The sequence below is a fragment of the Mastigoproctus giganteus genome, chromosome 4 (genome assembly GCF_048544385.1).
Source record: "Mastigoproctus giganteus isolate SK-2022 chromosome 4, ASM4854438v1, whole genome shotgun sequence".
Lineage (NCBI taxonomy): Eukaryota > Metazoa > Arthropoda > Arachnida > Uropygi > Thelyphonidae > Mastigoproctus > Mastigoproctus giganteus.
The window spans coordinates 134426858-134443519 of record NC_143578.1 but is presented as its reverse complement, the minus strand read 5'-3'; the positions used below and the strand labels follow the sequence as shown (position 1 = coordinate 134443519).

General features: G+C 35.8%; 1 protein-coding gene across 1 annotated transcript in view; it reads right to left on the bottom strand.

Moving 5' to 3' along the window:
• The window catches only part of LOC150087078 (mitochondrial import inner membrane translocase subunit Tim29), a 62535-nt gene extending 46263 nt beyond the window's left edge, over window positions 1–16272 (bottom strand). The window contains exon 1 of the mRNA XM_090371802.1: window positions 15885–16272. Within this exon, the coding sequence (XP_090227928.1) occupies window positions 15885–16011 (127 nt within the window). The 5' untranslated portion in view covers window positions 16012–16272. The remainder of the gene's footprint in view (window positions 1–15884) is intronic.
• Between the last annotated feature and the right edge of the window lie 390 nt (window positions 16273–16662).

The window sequence follows — 16662 nt, the reverse complement described above, 5'->3', positions numbered from 1 at the left end:
CTAAAGTAATGAAAAAATCCATTAACCACCAACTCTTAAACTATCTAGAAACTTTCCATCTGATCAACGATCACCAGTATGGATTCCATCAGCGTTGATCCACTAGTGATATTCTGGCTAATGTTACCCATCTAAGAACAAAGTCAATGGAAAAGTTTGGTGAAAATCAAGCAGTTGCTTTTGACATTTCAAAGGTTTTTGATCGTGTTTGGCATAAAGGCCTTCTAAATAAGCTTCCATCTTATGGTTTGCCAACTGTTTTTTTGTAATAGGTATCCAGTTCTATCTCTGACTGCTCACTATGAGTGATGGTAGATGGCACTGTCTTCTAACTTTTCCACTAATGCTGATGTTCCCCAAGGTTCAGTTCTTTCTTCTACTCTACCTCTTGTATATTAATGACCTTCTTCCATTGATCAGAAATCCTATCCATAGTTTTGCTGATGGTAGCACACTGCATTCCACCTTCAACATCTCAAATATCTACTACTAATCCCTTAAATGCTGATGTATAGGGCAATTCTCCAATGGGGAAAGATAACTTAGTTGATTTCAATCCTTTTAAAACTCAGTCCTATCTTAAATCTCGCACAAGAATTCTTCTGCTCCTTGCTTATCCATGACATTGATTTCTAGGCAATATCATGCATCTCTATTGGGGATTACCCTGAATTCTAATCTCTCTCTCCCCCCTCCCTCCCTCCCTCCAACTGTCATAAATGCTTACATGAAAAATACCCACATGGATAAATGCTTACATTATTTTTAGTTTACAAAAAACAAATTATTTCATATTTTCTGTGCGGAATTTTTGAGTGGGCTTTTGTCAGGGAATCGATTTCAAATATTCTAGTTCTTTTTCTTTAACAAAATGTAAATACATGGTGGATATGTTATCCACCTTGGCATTCCATGTATACAGTTAGTAAAACATGTTTGGAACTTTATCAAAGGTGCCATCTCCATAAATTGCATCTTTGTTCAATTCAACCAAGAGTTCTTTATCACCTGAATCATGACGTATCATTTGATGGTACTTCTCACGAGTGTCAAAATTTATTGTTGTTGGATTAGACAAATGAACGTCTTTTCTGTGATTGAGAAGATTTCTCGCAAGGGATGATTTGGGCACAGAAGACAGTACATCGTTACTCAACTCTGACAACACATTCCCCATCACATTGCGATGAGTAGAACTAACTACTCTCATGTATTGCCTCATTTTGCTTCTAGCAACGTTGGCTTCTGCTTTTTGATGACAGGAATTATGACAATGTTCGGTTGGTTGTTGTACTATGTTGCCATCTTTTGTCTTCATAACTGAATGACAATTGAGGGTGCAGCAAGTAGAGATCCCCAGTTTCCAATAAGAATATGGAATCATCATGTGCAGCTCTTGAACAGTCACCTAAAACTACAAACTGCTGTGAGGGATTTCACAATGTACTTAATTCCATATTCCACTGCAGTTATCCCAGTGTGTGGTTTTTGTTTGATGGCCTCAAGAGGGACCCAGCTTGCCACAGATTGACACTGGCTAATGCACAGGCAGGTTCATCTAGAGGTGAAAAAGAGAATATATGATGCACCGCATGACTTGGTTGCCACTTTTGTGCAGGAATATGAACAGGTAGAAGACAACTAAAATACTTTCATTTAATATAACTATCCAGTTATATTAAAGGAGACAGCAAAGGAAGTAAGCAAACCCTAGCCATAATTATGAGAGCATCCTTGGACTCAGGGGAGGTCCCACGGACTGGACACTTGCAAATGCATCCCCCAATTCACAAAGGGGGATCGAAGGGTGACACGAGTAATTACAGACCAGTTAGTTTAACTTCTGTTCCGGGTAAAATAATGGAGTCACTGGTTAAAGATGCATTGCAGGATCATCTAGACAAGACTGCAGGCAATAATTCAGACACACCATGGGTTTGTTAAGGGAAAGTCTTGTCTGACAAATTTGATTGGATATTATGTGGTTACAAAGGAACTGGATGCAAAAAAATAATTTTGATATCATATACTTGGATTTCAGGAAAGTTTTTGACACTGTTGTGCATGGAACACTACTGTACAAATTGGAGTAGAATGGTATTAAGGGTAAGTTGCTAAAATGGATAAAAGAATGATTGAGTGGGAGAAGACAGAGGGTGGTAATCAATGGGTGCTGCTCTTCATGGACTAATGCTATTAGTGAAGTCCCACAGGATTCAGTGTTGGGTCCACTGTTGTTTTGTATATTTATCAACGATATTGATGAAGATATATCAGGCTTAGTGTTGAAGTCTGCAGATACAACGGTTGGCAAGGTTGTTAATGACATAATGGCAGTGTGCTACTGCAACAGGATCTAGAAAATTTGGGCAGATGGGCTGAGAAGTGGCAACTGAAGTTTTAACATTGACAAATGCAAAGTACTGCATATGGGTAGAAGTAACCCCAGAGAAACGTACCAACTGTGTGGTACTACATTTAAGGTGGTAGAAAATGAAAAATACCTGGGAGTAATTGTGCAGTCAGATATGAAGTTTTCTGAGCAATGTAGACAGGATGCCAGGGCAGGTCATGGGGTTTTGCCAATGATATACAGGAATTTTGCTAGCAGGGAAGAGGAGGTGATAGTCCCTCTGTATAAGGCAATGGTCAGACCACGCCTTGAGTACTGCGTACAGGTCTGGAGGCCTAATTTTAGGAAGGATGTAGATTTGCTTGAGCATGTACAGAGAAGGGCAACAAGATTGGTGAGGAGAATGAAGGGATCCTCTTACCTAGAGAGGCTTAAGTTCTGCAAATTGCAGCGGCTGGAGACTAGGCACTTGCGAGATAATCTGATTGAGGTGTATAAGGCCCTGAATGGGTTGAACATGCTGAATTCTGATGGGATTCTTCCACTTGTTCAGATTACAAATCTGAGGGGGCATAAATTAAAACTGAGGAAAGACAGATGTAGAATAAATGTGCAGAAATTTGCCTTTAGCCAGCAGGTGGTTAATTGCTGGAACAAACATCTGTTGTTGTGGAAGTTGATAGGTTAAATAAATTAATTAATTTAATAGGTTAATTATATTAAATTTAATTGAATTAATAATTTAATTAAATTAAATAAATTCCCTCTAAACAAACATTTAGAGGGAATTGTTTTGTAAATTTTTTTTTTTTTTTTTGGCTGTTGCAGCATAAGCTTGCAGACTTGCAGAGATTGGCTAACTTACAGTAATGAAAATTCTATTCAAATCCTTGACAAATAAATAAATCACTGAAATATGTCTGAATTAGTGGTTTGTTGATAAAAAACCAAAAAGTGCTGACTGTTCACAATTTGTAAGATGGAGAAAAAAATTTTTATAAATAAAATAAAAAGGCTTTAGTTGCAATAAAACCAGAGCATTTGTATTTTCCTGTAATTTCCCTTACAAACATTGACATCCAAATCTTCTACTTTATATTAAAATCAAAAGGTTTATATCAAAAGTTATATTAAAATATATCATATAGAAGTAGAAATAAAATATATAAATTCAACATTTTGTTGCGTTTTGAAATATGAAATAATTTGTTTTTTTATAAACTAAAAATAATGTGAGCATTTATCTGGGTGAGCAATTTTCCATGTGGGTATTATTCTTCTGAGCATTTATGACAGTGGGGTTTTTTTGTGTGGAATTTTCGTGTGGGCTTTTGCCAGGGAACCATAGTTCCCACATCTGAGTGGTGCCCCAAAACCTCTACAGGCTTCTAAATTTCTTTCAAAGGAGGGCAGTTCAGTTAATTAATAACTCATCTCTACAAGTGTCTCCACTCTCTGTCTCATTCTCTGTTTTTGCTGCATGCCTTTTCTATAGATACTTTCATGGGCACTATTCTCTGAAATAACCCCCCCCCTTCTCTCTCTCTCTACCAAAGCAGTCCCGAACATGTGCCGCACCAGTCAACATCCTTTTACAGTCTGACTTCTAACTCACAGAACCAACTTTTCTTCCTCATTTATTCATTCAACTTCCATTTTCTGGAAAAATCTTCATAAAAAGTATTTCCTGAAAATTACAATAAAAAAATTTAAGTCTAATGTCAACAAATATCTTCTTTCATCTTCCCAACCTTCAACCCATGCACAGTATGAAGTACTACAGGCTCTAATACCTCTCATGTTTGGAGATTTCATTAAAAAAAAAAAAAAATTACTGGCGATTCTAAATCCTCGTTGACTTGGATTGTAATTTACAAGAAATATCTTATTTCAGTGTTCACCATCTTCCAGACAGAGCAAAAAATTTTACCATTAACAACAGCTAGTTATTTTAGTACTGATATTTTTCTGCATATGTTGAATAATACATACGTTATGCAACCTTTTGTGATAAATGGTTATATTATTGTACACTATATAATGTTACTGATAGCCTTTAGTTCCTAGTTGAAATGACACTAAAAAGATTGGCTACTTAAAATAACAGAACTTACCTCCAACCACTTATGTGTTAATAGATAAGATTAATGAAAAGGTGGTGTGAATATTAAAAACTGATAAAATTTAACAGCATAGAGGAAAGTGATCTGTTTTCAATGCTCATCATATGGGTTTCACCCATATGATGCACACCTTTTAATCAATCTCATCCATTAACACAAATATTTTGGAGGTAATTTCTGGTATTTAAGGTTTTCAACCCTTTTAATGTCATAAATGTACACTTAAGGAAAAGGTGACAACTAGAACGGAAGTAGAAGCAATTCAGAATTATAGCCATAACAAGCACCAGCAAACAGGAAGTCTGGGAATAAAGACAGGAAGAGAATCAGTACCCTGCAACAAAGGATGGGTTGAAGATATTGCTACAGATATTACTATCACAGAAAGATCTGTGGATATGCAGCGACATGTTATGAATCAGTCCAAAATGGATTTTGAATAGGATAACAATAGAACGCTTGTTTCTTGTTCGAATGGTAGTCAAGCACCCTGGTCTCTTGTCAAAGCTATTGGCTGCACTTTTTACCCATCTGTACTAACACCTTTTTAAAAACCTGATGGTTCTATTGCCATCTCAGCTAAAAATGACTTACTAGCAACCTACGTTTCTTTTAATTCTTGTACTGATGATTCTCGTAACCTACCTCTTACCATTTCCGGTGCAGCATCCACAAAAAAAAAAAAAAAACCCTTCCCATTTCACCCATCCATTCATTCCAAATGTTTCTCTAGTTCTGCCTTGAATTTATTTAAGCTATCAACGTCTACAATGATAGATGGAAGTTGGTTCCAGCAATCAACTACCCACTGGCTAAAGGAAAATTTCCACACATCTATTTGGCAACTGTCTTTCCTCAATTTCAGTTTATGCCCCCTCAGGTTTGTAATCTGAGCAAGAGGAAGAATCCCATTAGTGTCGGGCCTTCTCAATCCATTCAAGGCTTATACACCTCAGTCAGTTCGCCTTGCAGGTGCCTAGTCTCCAGATGCTGCAATTTGCAGAACTTAAGCCTTTCTTCGTAAGAGCACCTCTTTGTTCCCCTCACCAATCTTGTTGCCCTTCTCTGTACTCATTCCTGCAACTCTACATCCTTCCTAAAATGAGGCTTCCAGACCTGCACGCAGTACTCAAGATGTGGCCTCATAATTGCCTTATACAAGGGGGCTCCTTATCTGGTGAGTATGGGCTTGGCACACCCAGGATCCGAAGCTGGATATCATTGTTCTTCTCTTTCTTGGTGATTCCCTTCTATTTCTCTCTCTCTCTCAGGGGTAACTCAGAACTTTTTTTTTTGGCTGGTGCAGCAAAAGCCTCAGGCTTCCTTGCACCCTATGGCTAATTATAATAATAATAATCCCTGCTTGCAAAATTCCTATATATCATTGACAAGACCTACTCTGGCAGCCTGTCTGTACTGCTCAGAAAACTTCATATCTGACTGCACAATTACCCCTAAGTCTCTTTCATTCTCCACTATCCTGAGTTTAATACCACCCAGTTGGTACATTTCTCTGGGGTTACTGCTACCCATATGCAGTACTTTGCATTTGTCAATGTTAAACTTAAGTTGCCACTTCTCAGCCCACCTGCCCAACTTTTCCAGATGCTGTTGCAGCAGAATACTGTCATTACTTTTAGTAACAATCTCCCAACCTTTGTATCATCTGAAAACTTTGACATTGAGCTTGATATACCATCATCATTGATAAATGATGATGGTATATACAAAACAACAAAAATATACAAAACAACAATGGGCCCAACCCCGAACCCTGAGGAACACCATTAATAACATTAGTCCACAAAGAGCAGTATCCATTGATTACCACTCTGTCTTCTCCCACTCAACCGTCCTTTTTTTTCATTGTAGCAACTTTCCCTTAATGCCATACTGCTCCAATTTGTACAGTAGTCTTCCATGTGCAAGAGTATTAAAAGCTTTCCTGAAATTGAAGTAGATGATATCAAAATTATTTTTTGCATCCAGTTCCTTTGTGAGAAATGTTTGCAGATCAATGTGTAATGGGACATGATTTTTCCAAGAGGAAATTAGGCATGAACTCAGTGTTCTGAATGGTATTTATGAGAGCTTTAAGAACAGGCTGGATGCAGCCAAAGGAATTAAATCAGAGAATCCATTAAGTTCTCACCTGCCAACTCAATGCCATAGATTACACTCGTGCAACAGGCAATGTAGCAGCAATCCCCAAGGAAAAATGCGCTGGTCCCACAAGAGGTAGTTATTGTCAGTGAAACAGATTCTGCAAAAATGATAGGTGGAATAGGACTGGGTATAATAGTGAGTGAAACAGGATGTGGGAAAGGTTGTCAGGAGAAACAGTAGATGAGACAGAGCAGATGTCATCTTGTAAGGGTACAAAAGGGATATTATTGTATATGTTAGCAATAATGATATTAAGAATAGGATCTGAGGATATACTTAACAAATAGTGGGCAAGGTTTGGAAAAAGTTGAGTCAGGATCAAATTTGAAAGCATTTGCAATTCTGCCCAGAAATGATAGGAGTGGATACACGAGAGCATTGTCAATCAATTCGATCCTAGGGAGACTATATAAGGCTATTAGGGCAGAATTTTTCTTATCGCAGTCTGCCCTTGTCAATCAGAGAGAGACTGTTTTTACAGAGAGAGATGGGTTACACTTAAACAGAAGGGATACAAGAATATTTGCTGATGCCACAGAGCATTAAAGGATACATAGACTAACAGATTAAACAGAGTGCTGGCAGAGGTGAAATTGATTCTTGCAATGCTTCTATCAGAACTTGTAGCAACCTAGAGAGCAAGGCTTCGAGGATTTCAAACCCTACTGTGTGTCATCATGGAACAAAAAAAGTAGTCTTTGTTAGGATAACTTGCACAAATGCTAGGGGCATAGTATATAAATTGGATGATTTCGAAGTACCATTTTAGGAATCAAATACAGATGTAGGGATATCAGAGATGCGGTGTCACTCAGACCTAAGGGATGCAGAATTTGAATATGGGAAATAAAATGAGTACAGAAAAAGAGCCAGAACAGGAGTTTGGGGAGGAGTTATGCTCTTATTTAAGAATATTAAATGAAAGACATCCAGTTGAAATGGGTAGCCAGTTCAATAAATCAGTTTAGTGTAACATATGTACTAGGAAAACAAAAATTAGAGCCCGAGCGTATTAGTAGTGGCAAATGATGCAAGAAGCACGCTTATACAGTATCAAAAAAAAAAAAAAAAAAAAATATATATATATATATATATATATATATATATATACAATAATAAAATAAATAAAATCCCATTTCACCTATCCACTCCCTCAAATAGGGTTCTGTTATTTTTGTTATTTGGTTTTTAGGAGCATTAGCAACTAAGGCCATATTGCTCCGGGATATGCGGTGGTCATTCCCTGACCTTCCCGCATCCTCCGTATTTGGTGGTGATGGGCTCGAACCCCGGTCTAATCAAGAAGCGTGTGCTAGGCACTGCTGCTCCTTTCCACCTGGCTACAGAGGCGCCCTTTGTTAAGGTGAGACCTTGTCTGACCAATCTGATTATTTACAATAATCAAAGTAATAAATTAACAGGACACAAAAAATAAATTTTATATCATATACTTAGATTTTAGTAATACTTTTGACACTTCTACACAAAATATTGCTGTGCGAGTTGGAGAAGTGTGGCATTAAGGGCGTATTACTACTAAGGAAAATGGAGTGGCTGAGCATCAGAAGACAGCAGATGGTTATAAATGGGCAGTAGCCTTCTTAGATTAATTATAATTAGTCCAAGAAGACAACTCCCCTCCTGGAAAATGTGATTTTACCTCCACTAATATATATCTTTGCTGTTTACAGTCAATTTTTATACATAGATTTCTAAAATAATTCTTAAAATTTTATATAAAGTCACACCTTCTACACTTACAGATTTTTGTGTTTACACATAATATGCATATCTTACTACAATTTATAGAAGTACATGACACTGATCTTGTATTACCTGCCAATAATAATGTCTGTATATGCTCACAGATGGCAGTAATGTTGGGTAGAACATCACCATGTTCAGCCTTTCCTGTATCCCATCTGTCTCCTTCACTAAAGGAAAGATACACACATTCTTTGTACTTTGGTTGAAAGACTGGTGATCAGAATGAAATTTAAGGATTCATGTATTACCTTCACCACAAACTGGATGTAGCTAACTCAGCAAATCAAAAGGATACCCTTTGCTGTTCCTTTTGTGGTGAAAAATGTCTGTGGCAATTGCTATTCTACATGAAAAAGATATCAAAGATGTTTGGAAAAAGCAAGCACAAAATCATATATCCTTACATATCATCAAATGTTGTTATTGTTATTTGGTTTTTAGGAGCATTAGCAACTAAGGCCATATTGCTCCGAGGATATGCAGTGGTCATTCCCTGACCTTTCCGCATCCTCGGTATTTGGTGGTTATGGGCTCGAACCCCGGTCTAATCAAGAAGTGTGTGCTACGCACTGCTGCTCCTGCCCACCTGGCTATGGAGGCGCCCCACATATCAAAAATAAAGTCTGTTCCACATGATGAAGACTTGCTGATACCAGATCCCAAAAACCACGGATAAAGGAAAAAAAAAAGCAGTAATGAAAATTGCAACTATTTTTGGCTGGACCACTTAATTCATCAGATTTGGCCCACCAACCAGTAAATTATAACGTGCTACACTTAATTAAGCAAAAAGAGTTGAATGACTTAGTTCATGATTTAAATTTATCTAAATCACAAGCAGAACTCCTTGGTTCTGCTTGTGATTTAGATAAATTTAGGTTATAACAGTAGAAGGTTACTTTAAGCAAGAACTAAAATAAACATACAACAAAAACATAAAAGCATTTTTTAAATATTTGGGTAAGTAAGACTGCGTATATTAGTGGTCTTCTGAACAAATTGCGCACCGAACAAAATCCTAATGAATGGCAGATATTTACTCATTCTTCAAAACTAAGTTTAAAAGTAGTTTTGCTGCACAATGGAAATGTATTGCCATCAGTTCCTCTATATCACTGGTTTTCAACCCTTTTTAAATAATGGCACCCCTACTCAATTTTCTGCCTGTTAGATCCGATTTTCTCTCAGTGTGTGTGTGTGTATATATTATATGATAGTTATTACAATATAATTATAAAAATTACATTTCGTAATACAAATTATATATATATATATATATATATATATATATATAGTATATAATACAGCAGACTCTCGATTAACTGAGACACTTCAAGACTCCAAATTAAAAGAAAATCAACAAGAAATCAAAAAAATTCAAATAATAACTAGAATAGGTATAAACAGATATTTTTAAGTCATAAATAAGCGACATTATAAGTCGTCATTGGGAGATTAGTGTACCTATTATCTTGCAATCCCCTCTGTCTTCGCATCCGCCGCTCAAAAAAAAAGAAAAAGAGACACCAAATGTTTAGTTTGTTTTAGTACGTCACATCGATTGTTGTGTTCCGTTGCAGCACAAAAGGACAAATTTTGTTTCGTTATTCATGTCAGGGATGTCAGAATTTTTTTTTATAGTATTTTTTTTTTTTTTTTTTTTTTTTAGTAATTGCGAAAATGATGGGTAAGCGCGAAAGAGTTGTTTTCAGTTAAACAAAAACTTGAAATTATTCAAAAGTTTGAAAACTGTGCATCTGTTAAATCGCTAAGGAATCATTATAATAAGGATGTATCAAAATGGCAAAACATTAACAAGTATCGCACGGAATTCAGATTTGTCAATAATAATATAGTAGCAATATGGTATTAGTCATGCCCGAGTTACGTAAAACTCGACAAAGTAAGAAGTCCTGGAACGTATCACTTTGGATTAACTGGGAAATCGATTATCCAGGATTTATTTTTTACCATCTATCCCGGAAAATCGAGAGTACTGTAATTTTATTCTTTATATAGAGGTAGACCTTTGATTGTTGACAACTTCCCTGCCCACCTTCACTCAGTAATTTCGAAACTTACAAGTGTGAAGTTTGTTTTCTTCCATCCGAATACCTCATTTAAACTGCAGCCAATGGACCAAGGATTTAAAAATGCACTGCCAAAGGTGCATACTGAAAAAAATTCTACTGAGAACAGAAACCAACCAACCTATAGATTAGCAGGTGTGCATATCAGAGTTTGCGAAATTGTGGAGTAAAGATGTGATGGAAATAACGATTAAGAATTGTTTTGAAAAAGGAGGTTTTGCCAAAACGCTAATTAACAGCAATGAGAGGGATGAACTACTACAAGACATTGAGCAATCTTTGGGAAGAGTTCTAAGCAAGGTTTGATCAGTGCAGAATTGTTCTTGACGAATTTTTAGGAGTTGATAATGATGTCATAGTAATTGAATATCCAACTGACTCCAACATTTTGGAGAGTATTCAAAGAACTAGTGACAATATTGATGATGAGTTGGATGAAAATCAGGGCAATATTAAACCTTCCAAACAAGAAATGTTGGCAGCATTTGAAACTTTGCATCAAAGCCTTCAATGGGAAGAAAATGTAACAGAAAATATATTTCAGTGTTTAAACAAATGCAAACATTTTATGAACAGAGTACAGTAGAATGATAAAAAATAACCAAAAATTTTACGCCATAATTCTTAAAAGTGTACTAATACATTGTGTGCATCTTGTAAGTATTCATTTCTTAATATGCATGTATTAATAAATTAATTATTTTAAAATGTTAGAAAATTTATTCATTCTCACGTATTTCTGATTTATTTCTCATTTTTTTTCTATTTTTCTAAATTAACAGAATTTTTCATTGTTGAAAAGGTCATATTTCTTTATAACGAAATTTCTGTTTAACGAATTTTTTCAAGGAACGATCGATTTTGTTATATAGAGGTCCGACTGTATAATCACCACCAAGTATCGTAAGTTAATGTATATTTATTTACATTAACTTACGATACTTGGTTATGACTATTGGCCTTATCAGTTTTATATTTCTCAGAGTTTTTAATTGACTTTGCTTCATGACAACCAGGGGTGGAGTTGTGCACTTCTACCTCCTTGCACTTATTTTAAATTCTGTCAAATTAAATTTTTTTTTAAAAAATAACTTATTTTTTATCTTGTTTTTTAATTTACTAATTTAAATTATTCAACCCAAATTTTAGCCATCATTTCACCCTAATAACTATTGCAGATTGTATAAGGTGAGTACCGTACATTAAGCATCTGCTATTTGGAATTTATTCTATAATTTCTCATATTGTATATTTATTTGTATTTTTAGATCTATCAGTTACTGAACTGCAGCCATGAACACAGCAAGAGGTAGTATGCTGGAGAAGGTTGAGAGCTGATGTTATAAAATTTCTCCATTTGCAAGACAAAGAAGTAGAGCAAATCCATTAGGAGATGAAAGCTGTATATAAGGAGGATAACCCATCATGTATGACTGAAAAACTAGAAAAGACAGTTAAGGTGTGGACAAGGCAGTGTACATGATAACCCACATGAAGGAAGACCAACTGCAGCTACAAACTCTGCCAATGTAACTAAATCAGAACAGCTAATCTTTGAAGGTAGATGTGTGATTATAAATTTTATAGAAAATGAAATTAATATTATCCATGGTTCTGTTCATATCACACATTAGCATGATTTTAAATCTAAGGTGGCAGCAGAATGCATTCTGAAATTGTTACCTCCTTAAAAGCACCACAAGAAAGTGTTTCAGAAAGTTGTTGGAGCTTTGTAGAGAGAATGCCAATGAATTTTTTGACCAGATTGCAATAATAGATGAATGCTGAGGACACCACTATGTCCTGGAAACAAAACATGGGCAAACAATGGAAACATTCCTTTTCACTATCACCCAAAATGCCAAGGCCTATCTGACAAAAAAAAAAAAAAAAAAAGGTCATGTAGTTTTCTGGGACTCTAAAATTATCACTTTACAGATTACCTCCCAAAAGCCAACTGCATCACTGGGGAAACTTAACAGAAAATATCAAGTTGAAGAGACATGGGAAGCAATTTAGAGGTACCTACCTCCTAGCCAACAATGACACAGCTCATAAGGCTGCTCTCATAGACTTTGCAATCAGATTGGCTTTGAAAATCTGAAGCACCCACCTTATTCTTCTAACCACTTGCCTTCAGACTTCTTTCTCTTCGCTAAAATAAAGAAACGATTATGGGGCCACAGATTTCAGACTGATGAGGCTATAATAATGAACCTTAATTTTTGGCTCAAATGAGTTCTATTCAGGTGGCCTAAAAGAGTTTATCCACTGATGGAAAAATATGTAGCTTCAGCAGGTAATGGTATCGCCACTGGTCACAGAAGACAAGTGACACATCAGAGTTGTAACAGACAAGACTGAATTGCACAGAGAAGGTTAAAATTTACAGCCAAGTTTCAAATCCTTAACTCAAATATTTCTAGGTGAGAGTAAATACTTACTGCCGCCCCTTGTAGTCAAGATGGCTCTTATCATCATGCAAAAGTGATTCTAAAGGTTCAATTTGTTCACCAATAAAACACTATAATATACATTTTTAAAAACTGATTGGTGGACAAATTGTTCTGTTTAGATAAAAAATCATTGTAAAGCAGAATGATGAATGAATAATTTTATCTGTAAAATTATTTCAGTGGTGCAACAGAAAAGGAAAAAATAACAATAATCGTACCATTGTGTGAGCATTAGAGTCAACTTCTTACTCATAAGTTACTGAGGATTGGGGGGAATAGCCAGTAAATGTATTTAAAACCAGAATAGCCAAAACACTACTTCTGTCCCCAAGTTGGGGACAGTGAGCACAAATGCGATCATGTAGTCAGCACGCACGTCACACATTATATGGAAAAGTAACACAACTCAAAAATTGTCAAATTCAAGTTAATATGATAAGAGGATGCACAAGTTTGAACTGCACATCTTGGAAAAACGACATTTTATAACTTCAATTTTGAGCCAGTAGAGTGCAGTTGTGTCACTTTTCTACTAAGCAGGTATCGCCACTGGTCACAGTAGAAAAGCGACATCAGAGTTGTAACAGACAAGCCAGCATTTGCTTAGCTGGTAAAACAACACTTTAATTGTGACTGGGTGATATTTCTTTATTCTATTACAAATCTAAATTAAACTACTATAACTTTACCATTTCAGAGCTTAAAAGTGAAAAAGTACAGTGTTTCTTCTGGCACGAGGGTGAAGGTAACCAGAGGCCATAGAAATAGACACTTGCGTTTACAAATATTTAGAAGAGACTGCCAGATCCATGAAGAGTACTGATCTTGAGATTATCTTCTACTCAAACTGCAGTGAACAACAGAAGAATAATTTCACTGTTACCATGCTCAATATGCACTCTGTATCTACATTGATTATTAAGTCCATCACTCACAAGTTCCTAATTACAGGACATGTGCAAAAAGGAAAGGGATAACGTGCATTCAGTGATAGAAAAATCCATAAAGAAAGCATTAAAATCGGGATGACCAATTTATATTCCTTGGCAGTATGTCACATTAATACATGCAGCGAAGAAACGAGGGAACCCGTATGGAGTAACTGGAATAGCACATGGCAATTTCAAAAACGTTTGTCAGCATTGTGTGAACAACTAGTTTAACATTGACAAATGCAAAGTACTGCATATGGGTAGAAGTAACCCCAGAGAAACGTACCAAACGTGTGGTACTACAATTAGGGTGGCAGAAAATGAAAAAGATCTGGGAGTAATTGTGCAGTCAGATAAGAAGTTTTCTGAGTAATGCAGACAGGCTGCAAAAGCAGGTCATGGGGTTTTGTCAATGATTTTTTTTTTTTTTTTGATTTGGTAGTTGTTGGCGCATCGGCTTCTGTGGCCATATTGCACCTCCCAAGGTTTTTGCAGTACTTTGATCCAAGCCCGAGGCGGGAATCGAACCCGCGACCTTTGGGTTGCCGGGCAGGTACTTTACCCACTCGGCTAGCCTTTTGTCAATAATATACAGGAATTTTGCTAGCAGGGAAAGGGAGGTGATTATCCATTTGTATAAGGCAATGGTCAGGCTACACCTTGAGTACTGCATACAGGCTGGAGGCCTCATTTTAGGAAGGATGTAGATTTGCTTGAGCGTGTACAGAGAAGGGCAACAAGATTGGTGAGGGGAATGAAGGGATCCTCTTACCAATAGAGGCTTAAGTTCTGCAAATTGCAGTGGCTGGAGGTTCAATCAGATCACCTGTGAGGTGATCTGATTGAGGTATAAAGCCTTGAATGGATTGAGCATGCTGAATTCTGATGGGATTCTTCCACTTGCTCAGATTACGAACATAAGGGGACATAAATTCAAATTGAGGAAAGACAGTTGTAGAATAGATGTGCGGAAATTTGCCACTGGACAAGCATTTAGAGGGAATGGTTGTGTGAATTTTTTTTGGCTAATGCTACATAAGCTCATATGCTTGCTTTCTTGCATCACATGCCTCTATTACTAACTCAAAGACATAAGACAATGAAAATGTAAAGTTGGGCTAAATGAAGGTACTGAAGGTTGGAAATGTAGTTTCAATGCATTCTATATAAAAATGTCATATGAGCAAGAGGGCTATAAAAAATTGTGACTAACAAGGACATCAGTTGATGCAGGGTAAAACTATCAAAATGAAATCAGCATACACCAAGAAGGCACAAGTTTCAGATATATATATATATATATATATATATATATAAAAAGCCACTATCCTGGACTTGATTAAAACAAATATCCCTAAAAGCTATGAACCTTTTATGTTTTGGCATTCAAACTCCTTATTTTTATTAATAAGAGAACCACTGTATTTTTTTTAATTAAAATTACATTTTTTGCTTGTTTTGTTACATTTCAAAATATATATTCATTAATTAACAAAATATGCTATTTTCGTCTATTTAAAAACCTTAATTTTTCTGTACCTTTCCTATATTAAAAGTGTCACAACTGAAAAAACAAAGAACAAATAAGAAAAGTGACACAACTCGGTCGTGGTAGGGCCTTTATGGTATGAATACCATTTGTAAGTTTGTAAAACTTACAAATTTAAGTTTGTAAATTTGTAAGTAACACAAATTTGATAATAATATTTATAATATCTGTTAGAAAGATTTATTGCACTTTATCGAGCTGATAAAGTTTTTCTAATCTATTATTAACGCCCACAATTGAGATGAAGCCTTATCCGATTTGTTTTCATTTTTCTCAAAAATCGCATATTTTGAATTGTCACTTTCCCACACCTTTTCCAAGCGATGTGACTTCACATTTTCAGCAATGTTTATCAGCTGCAATTATTCATAAATTTTTTAGCTTTACTGCAATATACTATTTATATTAAAACTAATATAATTTTTTGAACACAAATATGCCAACGTACCCCATCTTTCTATTCTTCCACCCTTCCACTTTTCGGGAATTTCTATTTTGTTCAGCATCGTTCGTAATTTCACCATATTCTTTACCCGTACGTAAAATAATCTCACGGTTTCTTTTATAGCACTCATAATAATCACGATAATGCAAGAAAAGGCAGCCTGCAATCTACTGGTTCTACATTTTCAAACATAAGCTTTTTTATTATTTTTTCTAGATTACTGTTTTTACTCATAATAAAACCGTTTAGACTCTTCACCCTGCAAATATACACACAAATACAATAAAATCAAGACGAGTACGAAGAATATGCTTTCGTCATTGAGGGCAAATTGATTGCCGCGATGCAACGAACCAATGTTGAAAACATCGACTACCAGAATAATTTTCACCCAAAAAAGATAATCAGCAAGCAACATAAAACAATTCTAGCAAGGATACCGTTTACTGCGGCCTTTATCGGATTGTTCGTATTGACATCCACAAACTTCTGAAGAACAAAATAAAACTTTGTAGCTTAAATTCGCCAAACCAAAATATAATTGAAGTACTGTAGTAGGATTTATAATCTTAGACGATTATAATTAAAATTCTAAATTAAAAGTTTCTGTTTTACTTAAAAGTGTTATTTCAAGTAAAAGAACTATTTTAATAAACTCAATTCCCACTTCTCATTATTATTCACTATTATTAATAGATGTCAGAGCTGCACACTAGGTGAAATTATAAAAGGTGAAACTTTCATCTGCGGTCCTCGCGAGTAGCACAGTCGGTAGGATTCC